Consider the following 27,552-nt stretch of genomic DNA (forward strand, 5'->3'; position numbering starts at 1 on the left):
TCTTTCAATAAATGGTGCTGTGAAAAATAAATTGCCATATGCAGAGGAATGAAACTGGACCCATATTGCTCAATGTATACAAAAATCAATTAAAGATGGATCAAATACCTAAGTGTAAGACCTGAAACTATAAAAACACTAGAAGAAAACCTAGTGAAAACTCTTTTGGACATTGATCTAGGCAAATAATTTATGATTAAGACCTCAAAACCACAGGCAACAACACCAAAAATTGACAAATGGGATTTAATTAAGCTAAAAAGCTTCTGCACAGCTAAAGAAATCAACACAGCGAATTGACAGTTTGTAGAATGGGAGAAAATATTTGCAAACTACTCATCTACCAGGGGACTAATATCCAGAATATACAAGGAATACAAACAACTCAACAACAAAAAAATACAAACAATTCCATTAATAAGTGGGCAAAGGACATGAATACATACTTTTCAAATGAAGACAGCAAATAGCCAAAAAGTATATGAAAAAATGTTCAACATCACTAATTATTAGAGAAATGAAAATTAAAACCACAATGAGATATCATCTTACCCCAGTCAGAATGGCTATTACTAAAAAAGACAAAAAAATAACAAATATTGGCAAGAATGTGGAGATAAGGGAACTCTTATCTGGTGGTGGAAATATAAATTAGTACAGCCTCTATAGAAAACAGTACAAAGATTTCTCAAATAACTAAAAATAGAAGTACCATTGGATCCAACAATCCCACTACTGGGTATCTACCCAAAGGAAAACAAATCAATACATAAAAGGATACGTGCATTTGTATGTTTGTTGTAGCACTATTCACAATAGCAAAGATATGGAATCAACCTAAAGACCTGAAGTTCCATCAATGGAGGATTGGAAAAAGAAAATGTGTTATATTTACACAATGGAACAATACTCTGACATAAAAAAGAAAAATAAATCATGTCTTTTGTAGCAATATGGATGGAACTGGAGATCATTATCTTGAATTAAACAAGCCAGGCACAGACAATCATATATCACATATTCTTACTCACAAGTGGGTGCTAAAAATGTGTACACATGGATATGGAGAGTAGAATGATAGAAAACAGGGAGTCAGAAGTATGAGGGTATGGCAGGGAGGTAGATGATGAGAAATTAGCTAATGGGTACAATGTACTTTATTCAAGTAATGTTTATTCTAAAAGCCCTGATTTGACCACCGTGCAATCTATATATATATCACAAAATTGTACATGTACCCCATAAGTTTATACAAATATTAATAAAAACCATTGTATAAATATGCAACCAATAAGGAGAAATTGAAAGAACCCAAACTGCTAGAACCCAGAAAAGTACTACTGAATCTCTATTGTTGAAATAGTTCATTAGTTACTTCCTATGGTCTTTAACAGGAATTTTGTTACTTATTAATAAGTATGCTTATTAATAAGTTAATTCTTCTGAACAATAAACACATCTAAAATACTTTCTATCAGTACCGAGGTAGGCACATAAGGATACAAAAAGTGAAAAAGACACAAAAAATCTGACTTTCTTCTTGGTATTTCCTCTTAGACTTCTCTCAGACATACTATATTTAAATGATCTCAAATTATATTTTCAAACTTCCCCTAAATTTATACTTCCTTCAGTTTTCTCTATATCTGAAGATATTTTCATTACTTATAAGCCATAAATTGGATATGGGATTAATGCCCAAAATATATAAAGAGACCAAGTAACTTAATGTCAAGAAAACAAAAATCCAGTTAAGAAATGGGCAAGGTACCTGAATAGACATTTGTCAAAAGAAGATATACAAATGGACAACTGATATATGAAGAAATGCTCAACATTGCTAATCATTAGGGTAATGCAGATTAAAATCACAATGAAATGTCATTCCATCTCTGTCAGAATTTTTTTTTCCAAAAAAGATGAAAGAAAGATAAGTGTTGGCAAGGATGTGGAGAATAGGAAACCCTTAGACACTGTTGAGGGGAATATAAATTAAGATAGCTATTATGTAAAATATCATGGAGGTTCTCCAATAATCTAAAAATGGAATTAATCATATGATCCAGCAATCCCACTTCTGGGTATTTACCCAAAAGATTTGATATCAGCTTGTTGAAGAGATGTCTGCACCTTTCTATTTATTGCAGCCCTATTAACAATAGCCAAGTTATGGAATCAACCTAAGTGTCCATCCACAGATGAATGGAGCAATCTATGCAACCTAAAATATTTGAATCCCCTTAATATTTTGAAATAAAAAAAGATGAAGAAAATATGGATATATACAAAATGGAATACCTTTCAGCCTTTAAAAACAAAGAAAGTCTGCATTTGTGATGGCATGGATGGAATTGGAGAACATTGTGCTAAGTGAAATGTCAGGCACATAAAGACAAATACTACATTTTCTCACTTATATATGGACTCGAAAACAATTGAGCTCATAAAAGCAGAGAGCAGAAGAATGGTGGTTACAGAGGCTAGGGGATGGGGGGATGGAAAGATGATGGTTGCTATGCTTTGAATGACTCTTCTAAAATTCATGTTGAAATTTAATCCCCAATGTGGCCATTTTAAGAGGTGAGGCCTTTAAGAGGTGATTGGTTTACGAGGGATGCACCTTCATGAATGGTTTAATCTATTCATGGATTAATGGATTAATGGGTTAAAAGACTAATAGGTTATAATGAGATATGAACTAGTGGCTTCATAAAAGGAAGAAGAGAGACCTAATCTGGCACATTAGCATGCTTAGCCCCCTCACCATGTGATAGCCCGTATCACCTTGGGACTTTTCAGAGAGACCTCACCAGCAAGAAGGCTCTCACCAGATATGCCCCCCTGATCTGTGTCTCAGCCTCTATAACTGTAAGAAATGAAGTCATTTGCTTTATAAATTATCCAATTTCAGGTATCCTGTTACAAGCAAGGGAAAAGATAATGTTCAAAAGATATAAAATCTCAGTTAAACAGGAGGAATTTTTTTTCTTTTTTTGAGTTCTACTATATAATGTGGGGAATATAGTTAATAATAGAGTATTGTATGCTTCAAAATTGCTAACAGTAAATTTCAAATGTTCTCATCACTAAAAATGTTACGTATTTGAGGTGAGGGATATGTTATAATAAATAGCTTCATTTAATTATTCCACACTGTATTAATAAATTATAACATCACTTTGTACTCCATAAATGTATCCAATTATAAACTGTCAATTTATAAGAAAGAAAAATAAAACTATAAAAAAGAAAAATGAAGATATTTTCACTCAGTTTCTCAAGCCAGGACTGTGAAGTCACTCCTGATAGCTTCTCCCTCACCCCTCACATCTTACATTGGTACAAATCTGCCAATTCTTCCTCCCGAACATTTCCTTGAATGTGTGTACTCTCCCCATCTCCACCTAGATACCCCAATGGCTTCCTAACTGGCTTCCCTACTTCCACGTTTGCCTCCTTTCTCCATACCTATTGATTCTTCACTTGGCAACCAGAAAAGATTTTTTAAAAGAACTTAGATTGTGTCACTCTCCTCTTTAAAAGTCTTAACGGCTTCCTATTTTCTATGAAGTAAAAATGCAAACTCCTTCTTAACAAATACCTACCAACCCCACAGATCTGGCTCTGCCACCCTCTCATCTCTCACCCTCTGTGCTCCAGGCACCTGGCCCTGTTCATTCCTCCCACAGACAGCAATCTTTCTATTTTTGCCTCAGATTTTTCACACATCCTGTTCTCTCTGCCTGATTATCTCCCCTTACTCCTTTCAGCTGGCATTTTTTTCTTTCACTTCATCTCCAAACACTCAAGACTGCAGTATTTTCCCCTGTAATTCTCTCTAATTTAAGGCAATTACTTCAATTCATAACCTTGTATATATTTATTTGCTTGTTTGATTTTTGCTTAATGCCTACCTACCCTATTCAAATGTAAACTCTGAGAGGGCAGGGAATTATATCTGTTTTATTCATCAAGGTAAATCCAACCCTAAAATATTGGTGGAATGCATGAAGATAAAAGATTTCCTAAACCTTTGTCATTGAGTATCACTTGATGATTTAACCAAAGCTGTGTACCACTGTTCTATAAACTTAATCTTTTTCTATAGGCTGACTGTAAACCAAGTTTTAAAAATTAATGAAGCCCTATCCTAAGTCACAAAGTTAGGGGAGTTGTAATTTAGTAGTCTACTTTTATTTTTAGTGCATATTAAAATAAATATATATGTAACAAAATAAAACTTTTTATCCATAAACCATCTAAAATTATCTTGTGGGAAATGAATGAATAAGAACTTTTTAATGAAGGAGACCTGCCCTCTGCTAAGTGTGGAGCAAGCCATGAGCTATTAAAACTGACACTGATTACACTGGTGACCATGAACAAATTATTTGAGTTTCGTTCATTTCCATTTCTCTATCTGTACTATGGAGATAATATTAGCTGTTCTTCCCAGTTCACATGAAGATTTAACGAGAGTGGTTATCAAAATGCTCTTTTTATATATGAGAGATTTTACTTTTAAAATTATTGATTTTAGAAAAAGTTACTACTGTTGTTTATTTCTTGGGGTGTTTAGTCATATTTACTCCTGATATGGTATAACAAAGAAGAATGTATATTAGTTTCCATCATGGTCATGAACACTAGTATTTAATACATTAAACAAAAGTTGAATGGGATAGTGCAAATACCCTTTCACCATTGATTTGCCTTTTTTCTTCCCTTACTTGCATAATTAGATGTCAGTTCATCTTTCATTAATCATATTCCACTTAGTAAAACGCATGCTCATAATTTGCACACTTATGTTTATAGCAGCGCTCTTCACTATCAATAGCCAAGAGAATGGAAGCAACTCAAGTGTCCATCAATGGATGAATGGATAAGGAAAATGTGGTCTATAAACACAGTGGGGTATTATTCAGCCTTAACAAAAGGAAGTTCTCTCACATGGTACAACATGAATGAACCTTGAAGACATTATGCTAAAGCAGTTGCTAAAGGACAAAGAGTGTATGATTTCACATAAATGAGGTATCTAGAGTTGTCAAATTCATAGAAACAGAAAATAGAAGAGGAGTCATCAGGGGCCAGGGATGGGGAAATAGGGAGTTATTTTTTAATGGATATAGAGTTTCAGCTTTTCAAGATGAAAACATTGTGGAGATTAGCTGCACAACAATGTGAATATATTTAACACTACTGAACTGTTCACTTAGGCATAGCTAAGAAGATACATTTTATATTATGCATTTTTTTTACCATAATAAAACAATTTTGGAGATTAGCCAAGATGGTCTACTAAAGACATCCTTTGTTGGGTCATCCCAGGTAGAAGGCAGAATATTGGACCGAGGAAAGTAGAGAGCAGTTGCAACTTAGGTGTAGATCACAGGGAGAGACAACAGAGATGTGTGGGAACCCAATTGAGAAAACTGAGAAGCTGACAAAGAAGAAGACGGAGAGAAGACAGTGGTGAAGTCTAAACCCAGAACCCACTGAAAGGGTAAAGGGGGCTTCCCCTCCCCTACATAGGTACCTTCAGTGAACATTGGGACATAAAACATATTGGAGGTGTTTCCACCCTTGACAAGCCCAGGCATGGTGGCTAAATAGGAATAGAGGGGTGAAACAGCAATCCACAGAAGTTTGTGTATTCAAAAAGGACACTCCATGGGAGAGTGCCACGAGAGACCAGAGTGCCAGCTCTCTTACACCTAGATACTTCCTGCTCTGCACCTCCTCCAATCAAAATATCAAAGAGAGTAATTTTAGCTCTTGGGCCAGCTGGTAGCTATGACTCATCCACCCCCATGGCAACCATGAGAATATTCTGAACCAAGAAGCAATGATAGCTGCTTCTCACAGTGGTGCACATTCCCAGCCAAGTGTGCCACTGAGAGTGAGGCTGCTGCAATTTGCGATCTTCCTGCCTGTAGGCATTTCATGGGATCATGTGCCGGTGTCTTAGACAGGTGGTGTGGACCCAATGTCCCCCAGACACAAGAGCCATACAGGGAAACACAGGGGAGAGGTCTCAGTCCTGAACTTGGGTGGTGAGTAAGCCCTTGTGGACATATCCAATGGGAGAGTGTGGAGGTGCTGAGGAACAGGGATCTATGAGCACTTGCATTCACCACATCCACAGGAGAACCACCATATTGGATGGGGTGAGGTACTTGGAGTGAATTAGCCTAGCCCCTGGTTCCCATGACAACTGACTGCCTCAGGCATGCCAGCTGAATGGGAGCAGTGGCCCCTTCCCCCACTCATTACAATAGAGAGTGCAGCCTAAGCCAAGAAACTTGTAAGTGGCTGCTTCTCCCAGGTGGGAGTGTGCCCCTCACAGAGGCTCCTGTGGACAGAGAGGCCTACATCTCTCCCATTGGGGTCTTGTGGTAGAACAGGTTTGGACAATTAGGAATCCCCCCACCTGCCAGTGTCCCACAGAGATGCATGCTAGTGGGTCAAACAGACAGACTGAGAGGTAGTTTGAGAGCTGGTCTCAGATGATGTGGGAACTCATGTGGATTGATCTAATGGGAGAGTGCTGTAGAGTTCCAGGGAGCAAACAGGGAGAGTGCTTGCCCCACTCCATGGAGAAACTGCATTAGTGGGCACAGTGCAAACAGCTTTGGCCAGGGTCTTAGCTCTCAAGCAATTAGGCCCCTCCCTTGAGAATAGCCTACACAGCTTGGAGAGATTTCCCTGAACTTCATACCAGCAGCACTTCCTAGCAGCCAGATAGGCAACCTCTGAGCTTTGCCAAGGCTTTGGAAAGCCTCTTAGGCTCTCACAATCCAGCCACCTTGTCTTGTTCCTCCACCCACCTCAAGGGGAATAGAGATGAAGCAAACCTCTGGGAGCTATAGGATCTCTCCTAAAGATTAGGGTATTCATATGCCCCACCTGGGAGATCAGAGCTTATCATAGGCACAAAAGATCATTTTGACAGCTGGCTCTTCCACACAATCTTCAATCAATGACAGGGTGAATAACCCCACAGCTAAACAAAGTGCCTTCCAACTCAAGCAAACAGGGAGCAGCTGATTTATACTCACAAGTACCACCCACCATCACTGATATTAAGCTGGGGGACCTAACTCATTACACATTGTTGGGAAGAGGTGAAGACAGCAGGTCAGAGATAACATGAGAGGCTCACCAAACCTGCTAGAACACCACATAGGCAACTCAGAACCAGCACTACTCTCCCTGGCATGTTCAGGGGATGATCTTTGGGGACCTGGAGAAGCCTGTAAGCTAAAACTATCACTCCCAGACCTTGATGGAAGGCTAGATGAGATAGAATCAGTGAAAGAACTCCAAAAACATAAAAAATCAGAGTGAAAGGACACACCCAAAAGAAGACAATTACTCCTTATCAATGGATACCAACCAAAACAAAAAGATTGAAATGACAGATAAAGAATTTCAAATATGGATTGTAAGGAAAATCAATGAAATATAAGAGAAAATAGAAACCAAACACAAAGAACCATAAAAACAATTCAGGAAATGAATGAAAAATCTAATTATTATTACAAAAGAAATAAAATTATTTTAAAAAATCAAAACTCCTGGGAATAAAAAATTAATTCAAGGAAATAGAAAACACAGTGGAAAGCCTTAAGAATAGGCTAGATCAGGCAGAAGAAAGAATCACAGAGCATGAATACAACACCTTTGAGTTAAAGAAGTCCTTCAAAGAGAAAGAACGGAAAAATAAGAGGAATGGACAAAGCCTACAAGAAATATGAGATTATGTAAAGAGGCCTAACATAAAAATCATAGGTATCCCTGAGATTGAAGAAGAAAATACACAGGGTTGGAAAACCTTCTGAGGGAATAAATGAAGACAATTTCCTTGTCCTTGCTAGAAATCTAGATATCCATGTTCAAGAAACTCAAAGGACTCCTGGGAGATTCATCACAAAGAGGCAATCACCATGATACATAGTCATCAGACTGAATAAAATAAACATGAAGAGGAATTGCTATGAGACATAAGGTGAAAGCATCAGTTAACATACAAAGGAAAGCCCATCTGACTAACTGCAGACTTCTCAACTGAGACCTTACAAGTCAGAAAGGATTGGGGCCCCATTCTCAGTCTTCTCAAACAGAATAATGGCCAGCCTAGAAGTTTGTATCCTGCAAAATTAAGTTTCATATATGAGTGAGAAATAAAGACATTCTTAGATAAGCAAACACTGAGAGAATTTGTTAAGACCAGACCTGCCTTGTAGGAAGCATTCAGAACTGCATTATACATAGATCAGCATAGTAGTCACCTACCAGGGTAAAATCACCCAAAAACACCACAATGACTTATAAGGTAAAACAAAGCAATAAAGTTCTACTCAACAGGATGAATAGAAATACTTTACTTATCAATTCTTTAAATAAATGTGAATAGCTTAAACTCCCCACCCAAGAGACATAGGATGGCTGAATGGGTAAAAAAACACAAGCCAAGTATATGCTGCCTCCAGGAAATACATCTAACCCACAGGACTCATCAGACTCAAGGTGAAGGCATGGAAAACAATAATTTATGCAAATGAAACCAAAAGAAAGATTCTCATATTACATAACTTGACTTCAAATCAGCAAAAGTAAAGAAAGATAAAGATGGTCATTATATAATGGTGAAGAGAACAATTCAACAAGAAGACACAATAATTCTAAATATATATGAACTTAACAGATGTGCGCCCAGATTCATAAAACAAAACCTACTTGATCCCAACAAAATGATAAACAGTAGCATTATAATAGCCAAAGAATTCAACACCACACAGACAGAATGGAACATATCCTCCAAGCAGAAAATAAGCAAAGAAACATGGACTTAAATGGAACTCTAGAACATTTACAGAACATTCTACTAAAAAACCATGGAATATACATTTTTCTCATCAGCTCATGAAACAAAGGATTGATCATATGCTACGCCACAAAATATGTCTCAGCAAATTAAAAAAAATAGAAATTACACTATGTATCTTCTCGGACCACAGTGGAATCAAATTAGAAATCAATTCCAACAGAAACAATCAATTCTACACAAAGTCATGGAAATTAAACAACTTGCTGCTGAATGATTATTGGGTCAAGGAGGAAATTAAAATGAAAATCAAAAGATTCTTTGAACTAAATGGCAAAGGGGACACAAGCTATCAAAATCTGCGGGATTCAGCAAAAGCAGTCACAAGAAGAAAATTCATATCCTTAAACATCTACATTGAAAGGACAGAAAGATCAAAAATGAACAATTTAATGAATACTCTCAAGGAATTGGAAAAGGAAGAGCAAACTAAACCCAGCAGAAGAAACAAATAACTAAGTAAGAACAGAACTCAACGAAATCAATAACAAAAGAATTATAAGAAGATTAATGACAGAAAAAGTTGATTCTTTGACAACATAAATAAAATCGACAGGCCTCTCACAGATTAAGCAGAAACAGAAAGAAAGGACCCTTACAATCTCAATCAGAAATGAAAAAGGAGATATTACAACTGATGCCACAGAAATAGAAAATATCATCTCTGAATACTATAAAAATCTCTGCACACATAAACTTGAAAATGTTGAAGAAATGGAAAAATTTTTGGAAAAATACAACTTCCCTAGGCTCATTCAGGAAGAAACAGAACTCCTGAACAGACCAAGATCAAGTAACAAAATTACAGCAGTAATAAAATAAAAAATCTCTAAACAAAAAAAGTCCCAGACCAGATGGTTTCACTGCCAAATTGTAACACATCTACAAACAAGAACAGGTACCTATACTGCAGAAATTATTTTGTAACATAGAGAAGGAAGGAATCCTCTCCAACTTGTTCTATGAAGCCAATATCACCTTGATATCAAAGCCAGGAAGGGACAAAACAAAAAAAGCAAACTACAGACCAATATCTTATGAATACAGATGCAAAAGTTCTCAATAACATCCTAGAAAACTGCATTCAGTTGTATATCAAAAAAATAATCCACCATGATCAAGTGGGCTTCATCCCAGAAATGTAAAGGTTGGTTCAACATATGCAAATCTACAAATGTGACTCACCACATAGAGAAAAAACAAAGACCATAGGATCCTCTCGATAGATTAAGAAAAAGCATTTGAAAAAATTCAGCACCCTTTTATGATAAGAACTCTTAACAAAATAGGCACAGATGGAATATATCTCAGAATTATAACATCCATAAATGACAAACCCACAGCCAACATCAAGCAAGAAGTCAAATTATTGCTCTTTGCTGACAATATGATCTTATATCTAGAAAACCCCAAAGGTTGTGTCAAGAGACTCCTGGAATTGATAAATGAATTCAGCAAAGTCTCAGGTTACAAAATCAATGTACACAAATCAGTAGTATTTCTATATACCAACAACAGTCAAGCTGAGAATCAAAGACTCAATAGCTTTCACAATAGCTACAAAAAATAAAATAAAATAAAATACCTAGGAATATATTTAACCAAGAAGGTGAAAGATCTCCACAAAGAGAACTATGAATAACTGAGGAAGGAAACTGCAGATGATGTAAACAAATGGAAAAACATATAATGCTCATGGATTGGCAGAATCAACATTGTTAAAATGTCATAGTACCCAAAGTGATTTGTAGATTCAATGCAATCCCTATCAAAATACCAATGCCATTTTTTTTTGCAGATCAGAAAATATAATCCTATAGTGTGTTTGGAATCAGAAAAGAGCCCAAATAGCCAAAGAAACCTTAAGCAAAAGGAAAAAATCTGGAGGCATCACTTTATCAGACTTTAAGCTATTCTATAAGGCTATAGTAACCAAAATAGCATGACACTGACACAAAAATACATAGATCAATGGAACAGAACAGAGAACCAAGATATAAAACCATCTACCGACTGCCATCTAATCTTTGACAGAGCAGACAACAGTATACTCTGGGAAAAAGAATCCCTATTCAATAAGTGGTGCTGGAAAAATTGGATATCCACATGTAGAAGATTGAAACAGAATCCTTATTTCTCACCACTCACAAAAATTAATTCACGATGGATAACAGACTTAAACTTAAGGCTTGAAAATATAAGAATTCTAGAAGAAGAGGTTGGAAAAACTCTTATAGATATCAGCCTAGGAAAAGAATGTATGAAGAACACACCGAAGGCAATCACAGCAACAACAAAAATAAATAAATGAGACCTGATTAAATTTAAAAGCTCTGCACAGACAAGGAAACAATCAGTAGAGTGAATAGACAACCTACAGAATGGGAGAAAATATTTTCATGCAATATATCAGATAAAGGGCAAAAACCAGAATCTACAGCTAACTCAAGCAAATCAGCAAGAAAACATCAAATAATTCCATTAAAAAGTGGGCAAAAGACATGAACAGAAGTATTTCAAAAGAAGATAGGCTAATGGACTAGAAACACGAAAATATTCTCAATTTGCATCAGGGAAATGCAAATGAAAACCACAATGAGACATCCCCTAATTCCAGGGAGAATGGCTTTTATTAAAAAGTCCCAAAACAACAGATGCTGGTGTCAATGTGCAGAGAGTAATACTTCTACACCATTGGTGGGACTGCAAACTAGTACAACCTCTATAAAAAGTAGTATGGAGATACCTGAAAAAACTAAAAATACACCTATCATTTTATCCAGCAATGTTACTACTGGTATTTCTCCAAAGGAGAAAAAGACATTTTATAAAAATGACACTTGCACTTGAGTCTTTATAGTGCACAATTCACAATTGCAAAGATACAGAAACAACCCGAGTGCCCATCAATACATGAGTAGATTAATAAAATGTGATATATGTATACCATGCAGTACTACTCAGCCATAAACAATGGTGAACTAATACTTTTTGTAACAACCTGAATGAAACTGGAGACCATCCTTATAATGAAATATGGCAAGAATCGAAAAACACACACCAGTTGTACTCACTACTACATTGGACCTAATTGATCAACACTCATGTTCACATATAACAGTAAAAATCAATGGAAATCAAGCAGGTGGGAAGAGGGATGGGGATGGGTAAATCACACCTAATGGGTACAATGCATGCTATCTGGGTGATGGACACCCTTATAACTTTGACTCAAACTGTACAAAAGCAATTTATGTAACCAAAATGTTTGTAGCCCTATAATATTCTGAAATTTAAAAAACTTTTTTTAAAAGCCTATTTGTAGATGTGTTTCTACTATATTCATGCTCCAGCATTGATTGTGACTAAGAATACAAATTAAACAAAAATGTAATAATATTAATAGCTAAACTTTAATGGACACTTACACTGACTTTATACAGAAAAAAAATTGAAGTACAGCAAGGTTACCTTTTGCCCAAGATTACACAGCTAGTAAGTAATGCAACCAGGATATCCCGGGCAGTCTGATTTGGTTTGGTGCATCTGTCTCACCAAACTAGCAGTAGGTACTCTGAAGATAAATTTAGCTCTTGCTAATTAACTTAGGATTTCAGAAATGTCTCTTTTTCTTTCCACATTTTCACCTCTGTTGAATATGTATTAACTTCCCTCTTGTTTCCCATTTTTCCCTCTTTCATATCCTACAGAAAAGACTCAGTCATCCTAAGATTAATCACATAAATCTCAACTGTAAGAATTAAAAATCCCTATTGAATCAAATGTTTGAGCAAAAGCCATTCATCAAAGTGGCTTAAAAATACTGAGTAAAATTATTTGGCCCCTTCATCATCTGCAGATATACCTTCATTGCCTGAGTAGAACGAAAAGTAATAAACATTGTAGAACTACTAAGAGATTTAAAGCTTAAATCTAATCAACTAACAGTAGCTTCTATTCCAGACATGTTACACTACAACAACCACTTCCAGAATTTAAACTAACTGTCCTCAACTTTTTTGTGATGTAAGTAGAAAAAATAGAGGTTTCTGTGTCAACAAGTTAATTAGCCAGTCTGACTCCAGTTTCATCATTTGTAACTATTTTCTGGCAGATCATTAAGATTAGATTAGCTAATATACGCAGCACACAAGAATTGAATAAACTAAGTGTCCCATAAATGGCAACTTTTATTATCACCATGTATAAATGTGAGTTATTCACAATCTTAAACACAGGAATAGAATGATATAGTCTTCCTGATTCCTTCTCCAGGATCCCTCCAATCACAGTGAGTGCAAAGTATAAAGTGTTAGGGAGGTTTCAGGACCCACCCCAGCCAAGACCTGGAGAAAGTATGAGGACTGCTCTTTATTATCTGAATTTTGCTTTATTCTGTGGCTGGTCCTCTCCTGATGTCCTTGTCCTGGAATTCTTGACTAGATTCCTGCCTTGCCCACTGCCTGAATGTCCCAGCCAGAAACCTAATCCTTGTGTGGTGTGGGCTTCCTGCTGCTGAATCCCAGGCTCATAGCATCGGACACCACACCTCCCCAATGTCTACATCCCTCCTTCTGGACTGTCAACTATTTGCTACGTGGACTTGGCAAGCTGCCTGTGCCCCAGGGTGTTGGAGAGCTGGGCCATGATTTGGACTTTTTTGAATGTCTTTGCTTGAATTGTGCTTTTCTTTGAAAATAGAACTCTGGGTTTCTGATCTCAGAGGCAAACATATTTGTACCCTGGGAGCCCATTCCTAAAGCAATGGAGTCCTGACCTTCTGCGCCTTAGTGACTAGCCTGAACTTGACTTTCTCTGCTGGGCTGCTCTGGCCTCCTCCAGAACTGTAGAGGCTCAGAGTTGTTAACACATTTGACTGTTCTTTTTTCTATCTTGACAGATTTCACTGGGTTGCAACTCTTCATAACCCTTTGCTCTGTAACCATTTCTAGTGCTGTTATTTCTCCTTGTCTTCCCTTCTTCGTGTGAGAAATGGCTCCAAAGCCCAGATTTTGGCATAAGAACTCCTAGATTGTTTTTATAGTCCCAACGTAATACTTCTTTGTTACAGCTCAATATTCCTAAATTTTGTTCCAAGTCTCATTATTTTACATTTATAAATATCAGGTTGTATTAATTGGTTCCAGCTTTAAAAATGTTCCATCAGAGGTTATTTTCTGCTATTTTGATAGTGGTTTCTAAACCTGGAGTGCCAAAGCCCTGATGTGGGCCATGTTTTGTAGGCATCCCTGAAGGACTGATGTGGAACGGAAAGATACGCAGATTCTTGGTTTCGCTGTATTCTTTGAAGGCTACACTGGCCATAATAGCTTCAAAGAATTTCAACAAGTTCCTAAGACATGACCTTCCCTTTCCGAAAATCACGTTGGCCAGGCTTGCCTTAATCAAGCTGTGCTTTTCTAAGCATCCTTTTACTTGATCTCCTGCAGCAGTTTTTAATACTCTCCCTACAAGTGAAGTTAAACTAACTGGCCTGTAATTTCCTGGTGTGTCCCTAAGCTCTCTGAAATAACGGCATTAAGTTGGCTACCTTCCAATTCTTCCAGAATTTTTTTGTTTTGTTTTAAAATGCAGGATTGAAAAGGCCAGAGAATGCTTCCTGTCTCCTTTTTCCTTCATTTCTTCCATGACATACTGCTCTTTTTGTTCCCAGTAGATCTGCCATTTTAATAACTTCAAATCTCTTAAATGTTTTCACATATTATTTGTTCCTATCTCTGAAGCATGAGTTTTCCATTTTTCATTTTGACAAGGGCCACCCTCCAAAATAAAGGCTTGAAATTCTATTGAATTGACTATTAATTCAAGGCACTGTTTAAGAAATGAGTTTCATATTAGGAATCTGGAGAAGGATGGCAAACTAGATTATAATTAAATCTGTGTTCCTACTTGTGCATTATTATGAATATATGTTGGAAAAGACCTGAGAGATATATGTATATACCAGGAAATAGAAACCAAAAAATGGAACAATTACATCTGGGCATACTAATCCAATGCACTAGCAAAGTATCTTAAAAATGTGGTAAAACGAATTAGTTCTAAAGATATAACAGTTGTATCTTACATCTTTTAAAACTGCATTTGGCACACTATTTTAAAATCTAACATCAGAAAAATCTTTCCACCTGTAATGTTCTCCCAGTTACAATAGAAAGACTCATAGACTTATTTTAGGATATATTTGTTAAAAATGTAAGTTCTTATTTTTTTACTGACAGGAGTAAAGAAGAAAATTAATAATTATTTTCATTTGTAAAATTGTACCATATCACATAATCTTTAGGATTGTCCAAGTTCTTTATTGTATAGAAACTTCAAGAATTGATTACATTTTTAACTAAGTGAGTCATCAACTAGGGCATTTATTCTCTATAGGTAATTTTTGTTTCAGCAGGCTTTTTATTTTTTGATTTTGCAGTGACCTAATTTGTCTTTTATAAATAAGTCAGACAGGCACATAACCCATGGCCCAATTGTGGATGGAGGCTCATTTCCAGGCAGGTAGGTATGGTGATTATTATCATGACATGAAAAGAAACATAGAATGGAATCTAAAAACATTTAAGATGTTTGGCTCTGATACCAGATAAGTTGGATAAACAAACCCCTGCCAATTGATAGTTTTTTTCTTTGTAATTTATCAAAGTCATAATGTCAAATCTGAAAATTGCACATTTATCTTATAAAGTTCACCTATTGTGTATCATATTTAATCACGAGTGGGAGAATCTTTGCATTTATGGTATGCATAGACCTCTCTCATTGAAAACATATAATTTGGCATTAAATGATCATTAATATTTTGCTTTTTAATTTCGGTCAGGACTGAGTATACCTGTAAATGAACAGTTCAGATTCTCTATGTGTGCCACAAAGCATACACACAGAGAAAAATATTTTAAGTTTAGGCATGAATCAAGAACATGTACTTTTTCCAGTATTTGAAATGCTTTCCCCTACACATTTCCATCTTTAGGATTTTAAAGTTGTAATTAAAATATGTACAGGATTTATCTTTCCTATCTAGTGTATATTATAGCACAGAACTACACATTTAGTACACATTTATTCAGTCTTTTCCCATTTTTATGGCTTTGTTTGAGCTGTTCTCTTTTCATAGAATGCCCTCTCCCACATTTGAATGTCAAGGTCTACCCTTCCAAGAGTGGACAGCTTTGAGACCAGTGGAACAGTACGAGGCTTGTGGTAAAGCAGAAAAACATGATGCTTTGTATTTAACTATGGTTAAGTCCAAATCCTTCAATTTTCTAGTTAGCAGACTTCCTACCTTCTTTATGCTTCCATTTTCCTATGTGTAAAATGGGGATTTTATATTTCCTTTTAGAATTTTGATGTGGGTTAATTGATATATCTAAAAGATCAAATATCTCAAGCCCTTTCCTTTCCTTCCAAATGCCACCTTCTCCACAGAAATTTCTCTGGGTTCCACCCCTCTCTGCCAACTATACCAAATAATGATAATCTCATTTTATCTTCCTTTGAATTCCCATAGCACTTCACTTGTCCCTGAAAGACTTCACTGACCATTTTATACATTATGTTACACTCATTAAGCAAATATTTATTGAATGTCTACTGTATGCCAGGCTTATAAACATATATTTTTTTCATTTTATTTTCCTTTTATAGTCCTTAAACTTCTTGAAGTTAGAGTCTTTATAATACTCATATTCCCTCTTTCCTCTCCATTGTCTAGTAATGTGTAGCACTAGTGCTTGAACAAGAATGTATTAATACTTGATAATATTTGGTAAAACTTACTAATATATAATGCAGGCAATATTTGTGTATTCATTTTTATATGTGTTTGCATCCTCAAATAGGATTACATGTTGGAAATGGTGCTGATATGACAGTGCATGGGATTATCCTCATCCTCAGTATTAAATAATAATGATGATAATAAAGTAAAAAACAACATTCCTGGGAATATACACAAAGGAGAATATTCTGTTCTCTTTCCCACGTGAGTCCTTGGAGTAGTTCCTGCTAGAGCAAACATGGTTTCCAAAGAGAGGAGGTGAGTGAACAAATGAGCTGTAGCTATGTCTCTATGGAATTACATTAGCACAAATCTAAGCAGGTTTTCAAAGAACTATGGTTTATAAATAAAGGCTCTCTCATATATACAATACTATGGCTAGATGAAATTCTAAGGTTTCAGGGGAAATTACACAATTTCAAAATGAGGCTATGTGTACACAACACCAAGCCATCCAAATGAAAACTTGAGCAAATCACTTAGGAATGTGGTCTTTGCTAGCCCAGACATTTCTAGTCGTTACTGGAAATATGTAATGTGGTTCTGACACTATTTTACTACTCATGGATGAACTGCACTATAGTGAAGTCTCACTTTAATTTGCTGCTCCTAATCAACCGCAGTCTAGGAAACCAGAAAGCTAAATTGGTTAGAATTGTGTTTAAAGAAAGAGTGACTAGGCTCTGATTTAAGTTCAACGAGAGTATCCAACAAGTGGAATTCGATATTTAATATAAGTGCTTAAATGTATAGCTGTTATATTTTGAGTTCTCCTTCCGAAATGGATCTCTATAAACTTACCATGTCACACAAGCAATTTTGTTAGATCATCTCTTCTCCCATATTACAGTGTCTTTTGAGAAAGAAAATATAAGACTTTCTAAATAGGCTCCTGAGGAGTTTTCCTGTGGCAACAGTCCTAGTTGCTGCAGATCATGCAAGGCGTTAAATAGAAATAGACCCATGAACAGCCTGTCCACGTGGCTCAGGAGTCCGGAAGTCTCAGGAGATTTTTGGCTCTGGACCTTTTCCATGGCCACCACTTACTACCGTGGAGCTCTACAGGCATTGCCAGTGGCTTTTCAGTTCACTTGGCATGAGGTACTAGGTGACAGAGTTCCTGAACAGGTCCTAAGTGCAAAGGGACTCAGATTGGAGATGTGCCCCTCTTCTCTAGATGTACAACCTGTCCTTGGCTGATGCTGACAAAGCTTTAATTTGTTTTATATTCTTTGAAATTTTTGCTACAGCAATTTGGTGTTAATAAATGGTGCACCTAAGGTTTAGTCTCTATGGTGCTCCACTCTGCCTTCCCTTTTCTTCTGGAACCATTGAGAAAAGAGTATGTGAGCGGGTGTGAGAGACTTACTGCCCAAATGCTCCACCGGAAGAATGTGGTAGAGCCAGATGTGAAATGGACCTCCGCTGAGGGAAGAATATGCAACTAAGAGTCACAGCACATATTGAAGAGGAATGGCTCTCTGACTTCATTCTGGATTCATAACATTGTGTTATCCCACATCCAAGTCATATGCCTGTCCAGAGTAGATGTCAAAATTGGCCTGTTATCATCTCTGATTTTTACTTAGCATCTTTGAAGAAGAAAGAATCCTTCATGGGGCTAATTGATCCCAGGCCTGAGAATTGGACATGGATTTCTATGGCCACTTCAAAAGAAAAATTTCAATATTTTAAATCAGGTATCATATAATGTTTCAACTGGAGCACACTCTTTCAGAATATCATAACAAAAGAGATAAGGTATGTTATTTGACTCCAAATGCACAGATAAGTTTGCCATGATAGTGAGAACAGTGTAGTAAGAGTTAATGCTATAAAAATCATAGTATTGTCTATTGTGAATAAATCCAATGAAACTTGTTCAGATAGTATGCAGGCAATACTAAAGAGACTGTTATGTAATAACCTAAGACCTGAGACACATAAAAACTTTATTAGCCATCACTGAAATAAAGTGAAAACAAATTTGTCTTAGAAAGATCCAAACCTCTTTAAGTTTTAGGTCTCCAGAGCCATAAAACAGTGCCTGACAAATTTTAAGTAATATTCTAATTAATCACTGGATTTTTATAGTTTCTAGAAAGCTGTAAGTTAGATATGAAAAAGGCAGAGTGAGACAAAATCTCCTCATACTGAGCGTGAGTCCTAAGTCCTTTGTATAAAAGCCTGCTTGGGCAGCCTAGCCAGACTTTTATACTAAGCAGCTGCTAGAAATGGAATGGACCATTAATCTGAAGAGTACTGTTATTTTCATATTGATTAAAGTGGGATGTACAATGTGCACAAAGTTCACAAACTGATGAAAAATTATTCCAGCTGTGCCTCTGTTTTATACAAGAAACACTGTGGGGCATTTCTAGATTTGTTTCTTTGGTAAAACTAATACTTTGTAATACACAAATAATATGACTGTCTTTAATACCATCACATACTCAGTAATTACCATGGAAAAGTATGACCCAACACTTTTGTATTTAAAAGTTTCTGATTTATATTTTTCAATTGGATGCAGTGATGGTATAAATAATCTTGGACAACTATATTCCTAATGGGGACTTCTTATCATAAAAGAAGGCAGCTTTTGTTGTGTCCACCATCAGGAACAGATATCTCCAAGGAGGAGCAGGAATTTACTTTTAAAGAATAAATTAAATTAAAAAATGCCTCTCACATTATTACTTCAATTATCTTTTCTAAAAATCACAAAAATCTCTTTGATAAACACTTTCACCTACCTCATAAAATAAGGGAACACTAACACCTCCAGGTTTTTTTGCTTTTTTAGATGAGGGAGCTCCAACAATTGTATTTATTTCATTGATCTGTAAGAAAATTAAATTTACTTACAATGAAAAAGAAGGGCTTACTTAAAGAATACTTAGATATATGTAATTTTCAAATATCTGGGTGACTTGAGGGGTTGGGGAAGCTAGGAAGAAATAGATACCCAACAATTAGGTAAAATATAGTCACTTTTGTCAGCTGTTAGTAATGATATGGATATGTGTCATCCAACAAGATCTTTTATATGCTATCACTCCTGTCCGACCTCTGACAACTATGATTCCCTGTAGCCTTCATTTTCCAGTTAGTCATGCACTCCCCTGGGATCTTAACTAGTCTAGTCTTTTATTATTATTAAGGCTTTTATTAAATAATCCCTCATAGGACCTGGCATGGTACCTGCCATGGCCTCAGAAATCTTTGTCAAATGAATGAATGTTAAATGGACAATAATAAACAAAAGTGAATTCTTCCAGATTAAACAATTCAAATTTATTCTAGCTATATATTTACTTAAAATAATCCACCAAAATTTACAAAACAGTCCAATAATATAGCATCTTTGTTTATTTTATAATTCTGTTATGTTAAGTAAAAAATTTTCAAGGGACTTTGAGGTGGGAAGGGACAGGTACCTGCTGAAGAATGTCTTGCCACAATACCATAGTGAAGAGTTTTCGCTGAGGGACCTGGACAGCAAGAGTGAGTGCGCGAATAAGAAGATCATCCTCAATCTGGTTCCCAACCACAAAAGCGATGGAGGCCTTCCAATCGTTCTATCATAAAATCAGAAGGAATTAGATTTCAAATATTCCTGGGTAGGTAATTTTGTGTCCAGCACTTCCACTGAAAAACAGGATAACTTTCCTGTAAACGTTCCCTTAAAGACAGGGTTGGACCTTGCAGTATATGTGGGTCTCTGATCAAAGTAGACGCAAGGCGGCAGTATTGTGCCAAATTTCATACAAATTGACCCAAAAACAATTTTCTTGAGAAACTAACCTTTTTATTTTAAAGGAGACAATTTGAAAAAGTGACACTTTCACTAGAATGCTGTCCAAGAGTAATCTGGTGTTGGAAAGCAATAGTTCATTCCTATGTCACAAATATACATTAAGATGTAGTCTCAAAAGCAGGAATCTTTATATTTCTTTCCCCTGGTACATCCTAAGACTCCAAATAGTGCGAGGAATATACAAGGAGCTGAAAAAATATTTGCTAAATTTTGGATAACATTGGATGAGTTGCCAAATGAGAACTGGAACACATCTTTTTCTCTTAATGTAACACAAGAATCCCATTACTAATTCACAAATCGGTCCTTTTCACTCCCAAGAAATAGGCTAAAATATTACACTTGGATGTTAAATTTGCATCAAATAACTTAAAGAAATAAGTTAATAAAGACAATAATTGCAATCATTAATTTATTTTACTCTGTTTACTGTAATTTCTTTTGGGAGAATAATAATTTCTTTTGGGAAATTAGGAGTGGAGCTCATTGAATTACTCACCATGAAGAAACTACACATGCAATCAGGACTTGTATCTCTGAACACTAGCAATCTTATAGGGAGATGGAATAGATAAACACAATAAAGATGTTAGAAAAGAGAGATAAGAGTCAGGAAGGGCACTCTAGACATGTGACTTCTCTGGGCCTTAGTTTCCCCATTTATGAAACAAATGACTTGGGCAGGGCACTATCTAAGCTTCCCTCTGTCTCCTCTTTAGAGGTCTGAGTCAAATACAGTAAAACTCTCTTTCAGTGGATGGCAAAACAATATCTAAGAAGATTTGAGAAGATCGCACAAATTTAATGAAATGCATAATTTTATGTGGTTCCTCTGGTTTCTGTTCAGTTTATAATCAGGTTGATGATAGAACTAAAGTAAAGGAAGAAGAAAAGACCTTAGTGCAAATTCTTTCTACCATTGAATAGCAATTGTCCTAACTTCTTATTTTCCTCCAGGAAATTTACTAACTACCTAGCAAGAGCCATAAAATTTTCAATGTTATTACCAAGACAAAAACACATGTAAGAGCAAAAAAAAAAATGTAGATTTTACTTACAAAGTGTGTATGTATGCATGCAGATGGGTATGACTTTATGTGGTTTCTTCTGTTACAATGAATTGTTAATTCATCACAGAAAGATTGAGGATCTGTTTTTTAAACGTTCTGATTCTAAAACATAGGTATGATATTTATAATGTATTATTTAGGAAAAAATTCCATTATCACAAAATTACCTTTCCTGCATTAGATACCTTCCCCTTTACTCTTGTCTGTACCCTCAGTCAAAGCTGCTACTATAGTGATCATTAAAGGGTGAAAATCTCTTACATTCTCACAATAAAGTACACATGGTTCCTGGATAGGCAATACCTTTAAGTTCCTGGCAGTTACACTTCCCAACACCGAAGATTTTAATGACTGTATCTACCTCCTTATCCCACTTCCCACTGAACGTTTCCTTGCAATATTTGAAAGCTAATGGTGACAAGAAAAGTCTGCCTCTCAATTGTCTCTCTTTTGGAGACAATTGAGAAAGAGGGCATTGTAGTCCATCACCTACCTGCCCATTAGTATCTGGTGTCTTAGTATCTTAGTATCATATATCCCCAAGGTCACCCTGAGAGAGTTCACCTGGGCTATAGCAGTTCTAGATTTGTCCAGCACTCTCTCTACAAGAGCTGGGGATCCAGGCCACATCCTCCATTTGAAGGGGTCTTAAGAGTCCAGCTTGGGTACAATTTCCCAAGTATACTCTCTCATTCACAAAATACTTGCTCTAGAAATTGGATCTATTTGGCAAAATAGAACTCATGAAGAACTTTGTTAGAGTTATGGTTTAGTGTCTAATCACATAGCCAGAACCTGAGTAAGCATGAAATGGATGAGCAAGATAGTAATAATACAAACGGAGAATGCCTGCAGAAAGGATGCACTCACTGTGGGCTGCAGCAGGGGGCAGCGGGACGCTAGGAAATGCACCATATTCAATGAAGAGCAAGTCATTTCCCCATATCTAATTGGAAAGAATAGTTAAATAAGTGACACTCTGCAAATATAATTTCTGAATATTTCTCTTAGTATTTTAGGGTAACCACAGATTCCAAATTTCTACCAACTGGAAACAGTTTTAGAAATAGAAAATTGTTTTAGGAAAAATCAGACACAAATTAGATTCAGCAAAATACTATTAAAAACACTACTTGACCCATATCCCACCCTAACATGCAGTTAAACAAAGTCCTTAAATTGAAGTTCACAGGAAAGCAAGAGAAATTTAGTATATAGAGAAAAGAAGCATTGACCATGGGGAGAAATGAAAGTATAATGTGTGCAACTCAATTAACCATGTGTCCAGTAATGTTCCTACCTGTGGGTAAATTTTTTAAGATCATTCAAGAAGTTTGGGTGTAATTAGTAGCATGAATTGAGAAAACATCAATTATTTTAGAAAAACTACATTGGATGTATCCAATGGTGAAGGAAGAGAGTTTTGGTCTGTCAAACCTCAAATACCTTAGGAAATAAAGTCAGCTCTCTATGACCTGGAAGCATATATTGTACATGATTATTGCAGAGTCTTGCCCCTAAGTAGTTATTGATAAAGTCATTCAAAGGATGGAATGAAGTCATATATGGACACAATCTATTACCTTTTATTTACTTTACCAGTCTCACCTAATTTGAAGCCTGGCAGGAGGTCGTCTTATCCCAGACACTTACATACTAATCTAAGCCAAGTGAGTATTCATATAAATGCAGAGAACCTGGCTGTCTCACATAAGCCTACTGTCTCAGAGACACAGGGTAGATTTACAACTATTTTTTATTTCATACATTGCAAATTCTCCAAATTTTATTTAGGCATTACATAGTCTAATATAATTATAAAAACCCTTTCAAAAACAAGTGACAAGTGGCTTTTGGATGATCAAATTGTGATTGTTTCTTTTTATTAGCATAAATAATTGGCCAATATGGGGAAAGACAAGGGCAGGACATGCATGCCTTCTTCCGCTGCCTTTACTAGTGTGTTATGAGGCCTGTGGCCCTGAAAGACCTAAAATGAAATTTCCACAGTCCCCTACTCAGAACTGATCAGGGCCTGACAAGCTCTATGAACCAGTAGTGGTCAGCACTTTTATTAGGAGAAGATGTATAAAACCCTCAAGTAAAATCAGTGCAACATTTAAAAAGTCAGGTTTTATTAAGAGCTATTTAACACTGTACAGATATGCAAACCTGTACTTTATGTCAATACTCTGTTGAAAGGATAACCTTTTTGTTAAGTAAATTTACTGCCAAATGGACAGGGATTTGTGAATGTCTTTCTCATACCAGATTTTTCCTTCAAAAGGAGTCTTGGATCTCCATCAGCAAAGGAGTGTTAGTATGGGCTTTTGGCCAGCAGAAGAAATGTTTTTATTACATAAAACTGGCTGCTACAATCATATTTGTTAAAAATGGATTCTAACCATAAAGTAAGTTGAAAACATTGGTTAAAAAGGGTATACACTGTATGTTAAACAAGAACAATATAAACAACCAGGATATGCACTTACTCATCTCTCTTTACTATCTTTGCTAAATAAGTACTTATTGTTATAGACTCTTCTCTAATTATATATCCCTTATAATGCTATAGTTTGACTTATCATCATACTGTTAAAGTAATCCTTACTTAGGAATTCTTTCATGTGGATGTCATGTTTTCTCAACTAGATTGTAAACTCCTTAGGTCAGAAATGATGTTTATATGCTTTTGCACCTTGTGGTGCCTGGTAGTGAATAGGAAACATAAATATACATTGACAGATATTTTAAAGCGACAGAGAGTACTTGGGCACTGAAAGGATCTTGACTTTTGAATTATAAAGTGCTAGAATGTAGCATATGTCAGTAAACTGCAGGGTATACAGTCAATAGCCCTGAAGTCCTTTAGGAGGAGAACGCACTATAGCTGATCTAACATGATTCATATTAGGGATCGGTAACAATGGTTTAGGGAATTTGGCCTTGCAGCCATTCCTCTGCCATCTTAAGAGCTTGATTTACATCAGAAAAATGTCAGGATGGGGTGAAGAGAGAAGGAAGACAGAGTGAAGCAGCATATAATATGAGTTGTCATGGTCCAGTATCTGGGAGAGGGTTGTCACCCTGACACTTGCCTTCTGCAGCACCACCACTGCCTGAGCCACCCTCATCTTTTGACCTCCTCCAAGGGTGTGTTGGGGCTGATTGCCCACCACCATTTCCAGCTCTCTTCAGTGAGGTTGTCTTAATAACTTGAAATATGCTATGGTGGAAGTATTCAAACTATGGCAATGGCAAGCACTACAAATCAGAGCTTTCCACATGGAGAACAGGTTATTAAGCATTTACTGGCATACTGCAGCTTCTATCCCAGGAAGACCTGCATGTGTAAGACTGACTTGCAGATGATTTTGATTGTGAAGGCCAAGGCTGTCTCTTAAAAAATACTGAGGAAGGCAAAGCAGATTCTCTCCGTCTACTGCACACAAATCCCACCCTTCCCTAAATACATACTCTGTAGTAGTACACTGTATGAATTGATAATTGTCTGCTGATGTTGCTTCAGGTGTAACCCAGCCTTAAATACTATCCTTCAAAATGGGCTCTATGAAAAGCAGGTGACAAAGTAACTCCAGGGCTCTCATTTCTTCCTGACCATTCCTCTATTTCCCACTCAGGCACCTGAACACTGGGACCATTGCCCTGGGAAGTCCCCAAGAATGCCCTTCCCACAGATGACTAGGTTCTTCACACTGTGGTGGCCTCTTGGAGAAGCACAGGTCATTGTTGCATAGTAATTGAGAGCCTGGGCTCAGTAGACAGACTGCCTGGACTTGAATCTCAATGGACCAGCTGTGTGTCCTTGGGAAACTTACTTTACTTCTCTCTGCCTCTGCATAAATGAAGATAATGACAGTATATACCTCTTGTTATAAAAAATGAGAAAACCTATAGATAGCCTTCTGAGCATATTACCTAACAATAATCCTAGCCATCATCAAGGATATTATTTGAAGGGGCTTCTGCTCTTGCTAGTCATTAGAACATGGCTAATCCAAACATGCTGCTTCAAGTCTGGAGAGGTTATGGGTAAGTCAAGAAAAGAAATCAAACAGAATATCTACAGTTGCATCATGAAAAGGCAAACATTAATTTGAATGACATTCAATTTGTAAAATAAATTTTCTCTTTGATAATAATGAATTTGTTTGCCTGACATGTTTCCAAAGTATTTTAGGTCCTTGGAAGAGAGGACCAAAATTATTACCATACTATGTTTAAAACTCTAAAGGTATATAATTTTTCAGAGTTATGGGAGAGAATGTGAGAGTGTGGAAGGAGGCAACTTAAAGTCAATTTGCATCCTGTGCAAGTCTGTCAGAGACATTGACCCATCACCAACCATGAAAAACAAAAACATTTATTAGAGTCAAATGAGAAGACACTGAGCTTTAGATTTTGTATACTGGCTGACTATGGAAATGACCTTTGAAGTGGCTGGGGGAAGAGAGCAACACTAGCCTACTTTTCATTAGAGATATGCATCTGCTTTTTTGCTTAAAAAAATATGAAAATGGGATCAGGTGTTGGCCGGTTGAATTGCAACTCTTAGTCTGGTTAATTCTGTGGATCCAGGCCTAAAACATGAATGCTAGCTTTTAATACAAAAACAAAACAACTGAAATTTATTTTTGATGGAGAGCCTTACTGCACCTTTCTCTCCAGAAAAGATGGGCTCCCTGGCCTACTGCTTCTGGCTCCACAGGGCCCCTTACAGACCTTTCCAGAATCTACCACCTCCTTCTCCTGGGTAGAATAAAAGATACCCACATTACTTCTTATTCAAATCATGGTCTTAAGAGTTGATTCGCTAATTAAGGAAATAAATATACCCCAAGGCTTTAGTGACTAGGACCATTTTAACGTATTTCTTCTCTCTAGGATCTCTGCATTTTAAAAAAGGAATCCCAGTAATTCCTGGACAAAATCAAAGGGATGCCCTGTTAATGGTGGTATTTTAGGCAGTGGGCTGGGCCAGTGGAACAGACTCCCTTAGAATCATACCACCTAGACAACTTCCTATTTCACCCAAGTGCCTGGCATATAGTAGTATTCAATAAATGTTTCTTGAATTCAACAGCCAAAACCACACACTAAAGAGAAATTTTATATATATGCTTAGTATGGAAAGGCCAACTGAGTATGTGGCATTTTATCAGCCACACTCAGCACTTTGGAAGAAATGATGCCTCTGAATCACTGAGCATTTGAATTAGAGAAAGAGCTCATTCCTTTGATGTTTAGATAACACTGTATGTATCTTATATTCACTGATGGGAACCCAGTAGTCTCGAAACAGCTTTACTGTGCATGTACACACTGTCTGGTTTTCCTTGTCTTCATAAATATTAAACATGATCACTAATTAAAATTATTGAAGTTCTGGTGTAAAGATGCAGAGCTCTGAAGTGGTGTCAAATTCTACCTCTGTTATTTCTTAGCCAAATGAGCTTGGGCTTCTCTTTGTGACTCAGTTTTCTCATTTAATAAAATGTATTTAATAATACAGCCTTCAAAAGATTGTTGCAGGGCTCTGATGAACAAATATACCTATTATCATTTTGTAAATTGTCAAGCACTATATAAAAGTAAAATATTAATATATGCAAGAAAAATATTCTAATTTACCATAGAAAGTTCTGCAAACATGGGTTAAAAGAGATGACTGCTGTTATAATTTTGAATTTGGATATGTCCTGGGGATCTTCTTTGGCTGGTTTAGCCTCTGGCTTAGGCTGTTTGATTGTTTTTCTTTCATTTTTTTTCACAGAGTCCTTGGCCCATCCCACCAATCTAGCACATGAACCTAATTCAGTTTTGCTCCATGCATCAGAGAGTTTTAAGACAGCTATTAAAACACCACATGGAAAAGCTTTGCAGGGAATTCTACTCCACAGAGAAACCACAGAACCACTACACACCTTAACTATCTCCCCAC

The 27,552-nt window shown here is 36.4% G+C and overlaps 1 protein-coding gene across 2 annotated transcripts in view; it reads right to left on the reverse strand.

The window, feature by feature from the left end:
* Positions 1–27,552, reverse strand: part of SPAG17 (sperm associated antigen 17) — a 226,566-nt gene that overhangs the window by 174,862 nt on the left and 24,152 nt on the right. Inside the window, exons 2-4 of one of the 2 annotated variants that reach the window (XM_076000014.1) lie at positions 22,461–22,536; positions 20,141–20,281; positions 19,457–19,543 (exon numbers count right to left, since the gene is read on the reverse strand). In XM_076000014.1, coding sequence (XP_075856129.1) covers positions 19,457–19,543; positions 20,141–20,281; positions 22,461–22,526 — 294 coding nt within the window. In that variant the 5' untranslated portion in view covers positions 22,527–22,536. The remainder of the gene's footprint in view (positions 1–19,456; positions 19,544–20,140; positions 20,282–22,460; positions 22,537–27,552) is intronic. The other variant, XM_012761835.3, reaches the window with a different exon arrangement.

Source organism: Microcebus murinus, chromosome 2 (assembly GCF_040939455.1).
Source record: "Microcebus murinus isolate Inina chromosome 2, M.murinus_Inina_mat1.0, whole genome shotgun sequence".
Classification (NCBI taxonomy): domain Eukaryota; kingdom Metazoa; phylum Chordata; class Mammalia; order Primates; family Cheirogaleidae; genus Microcebus; species Microcebus murinus.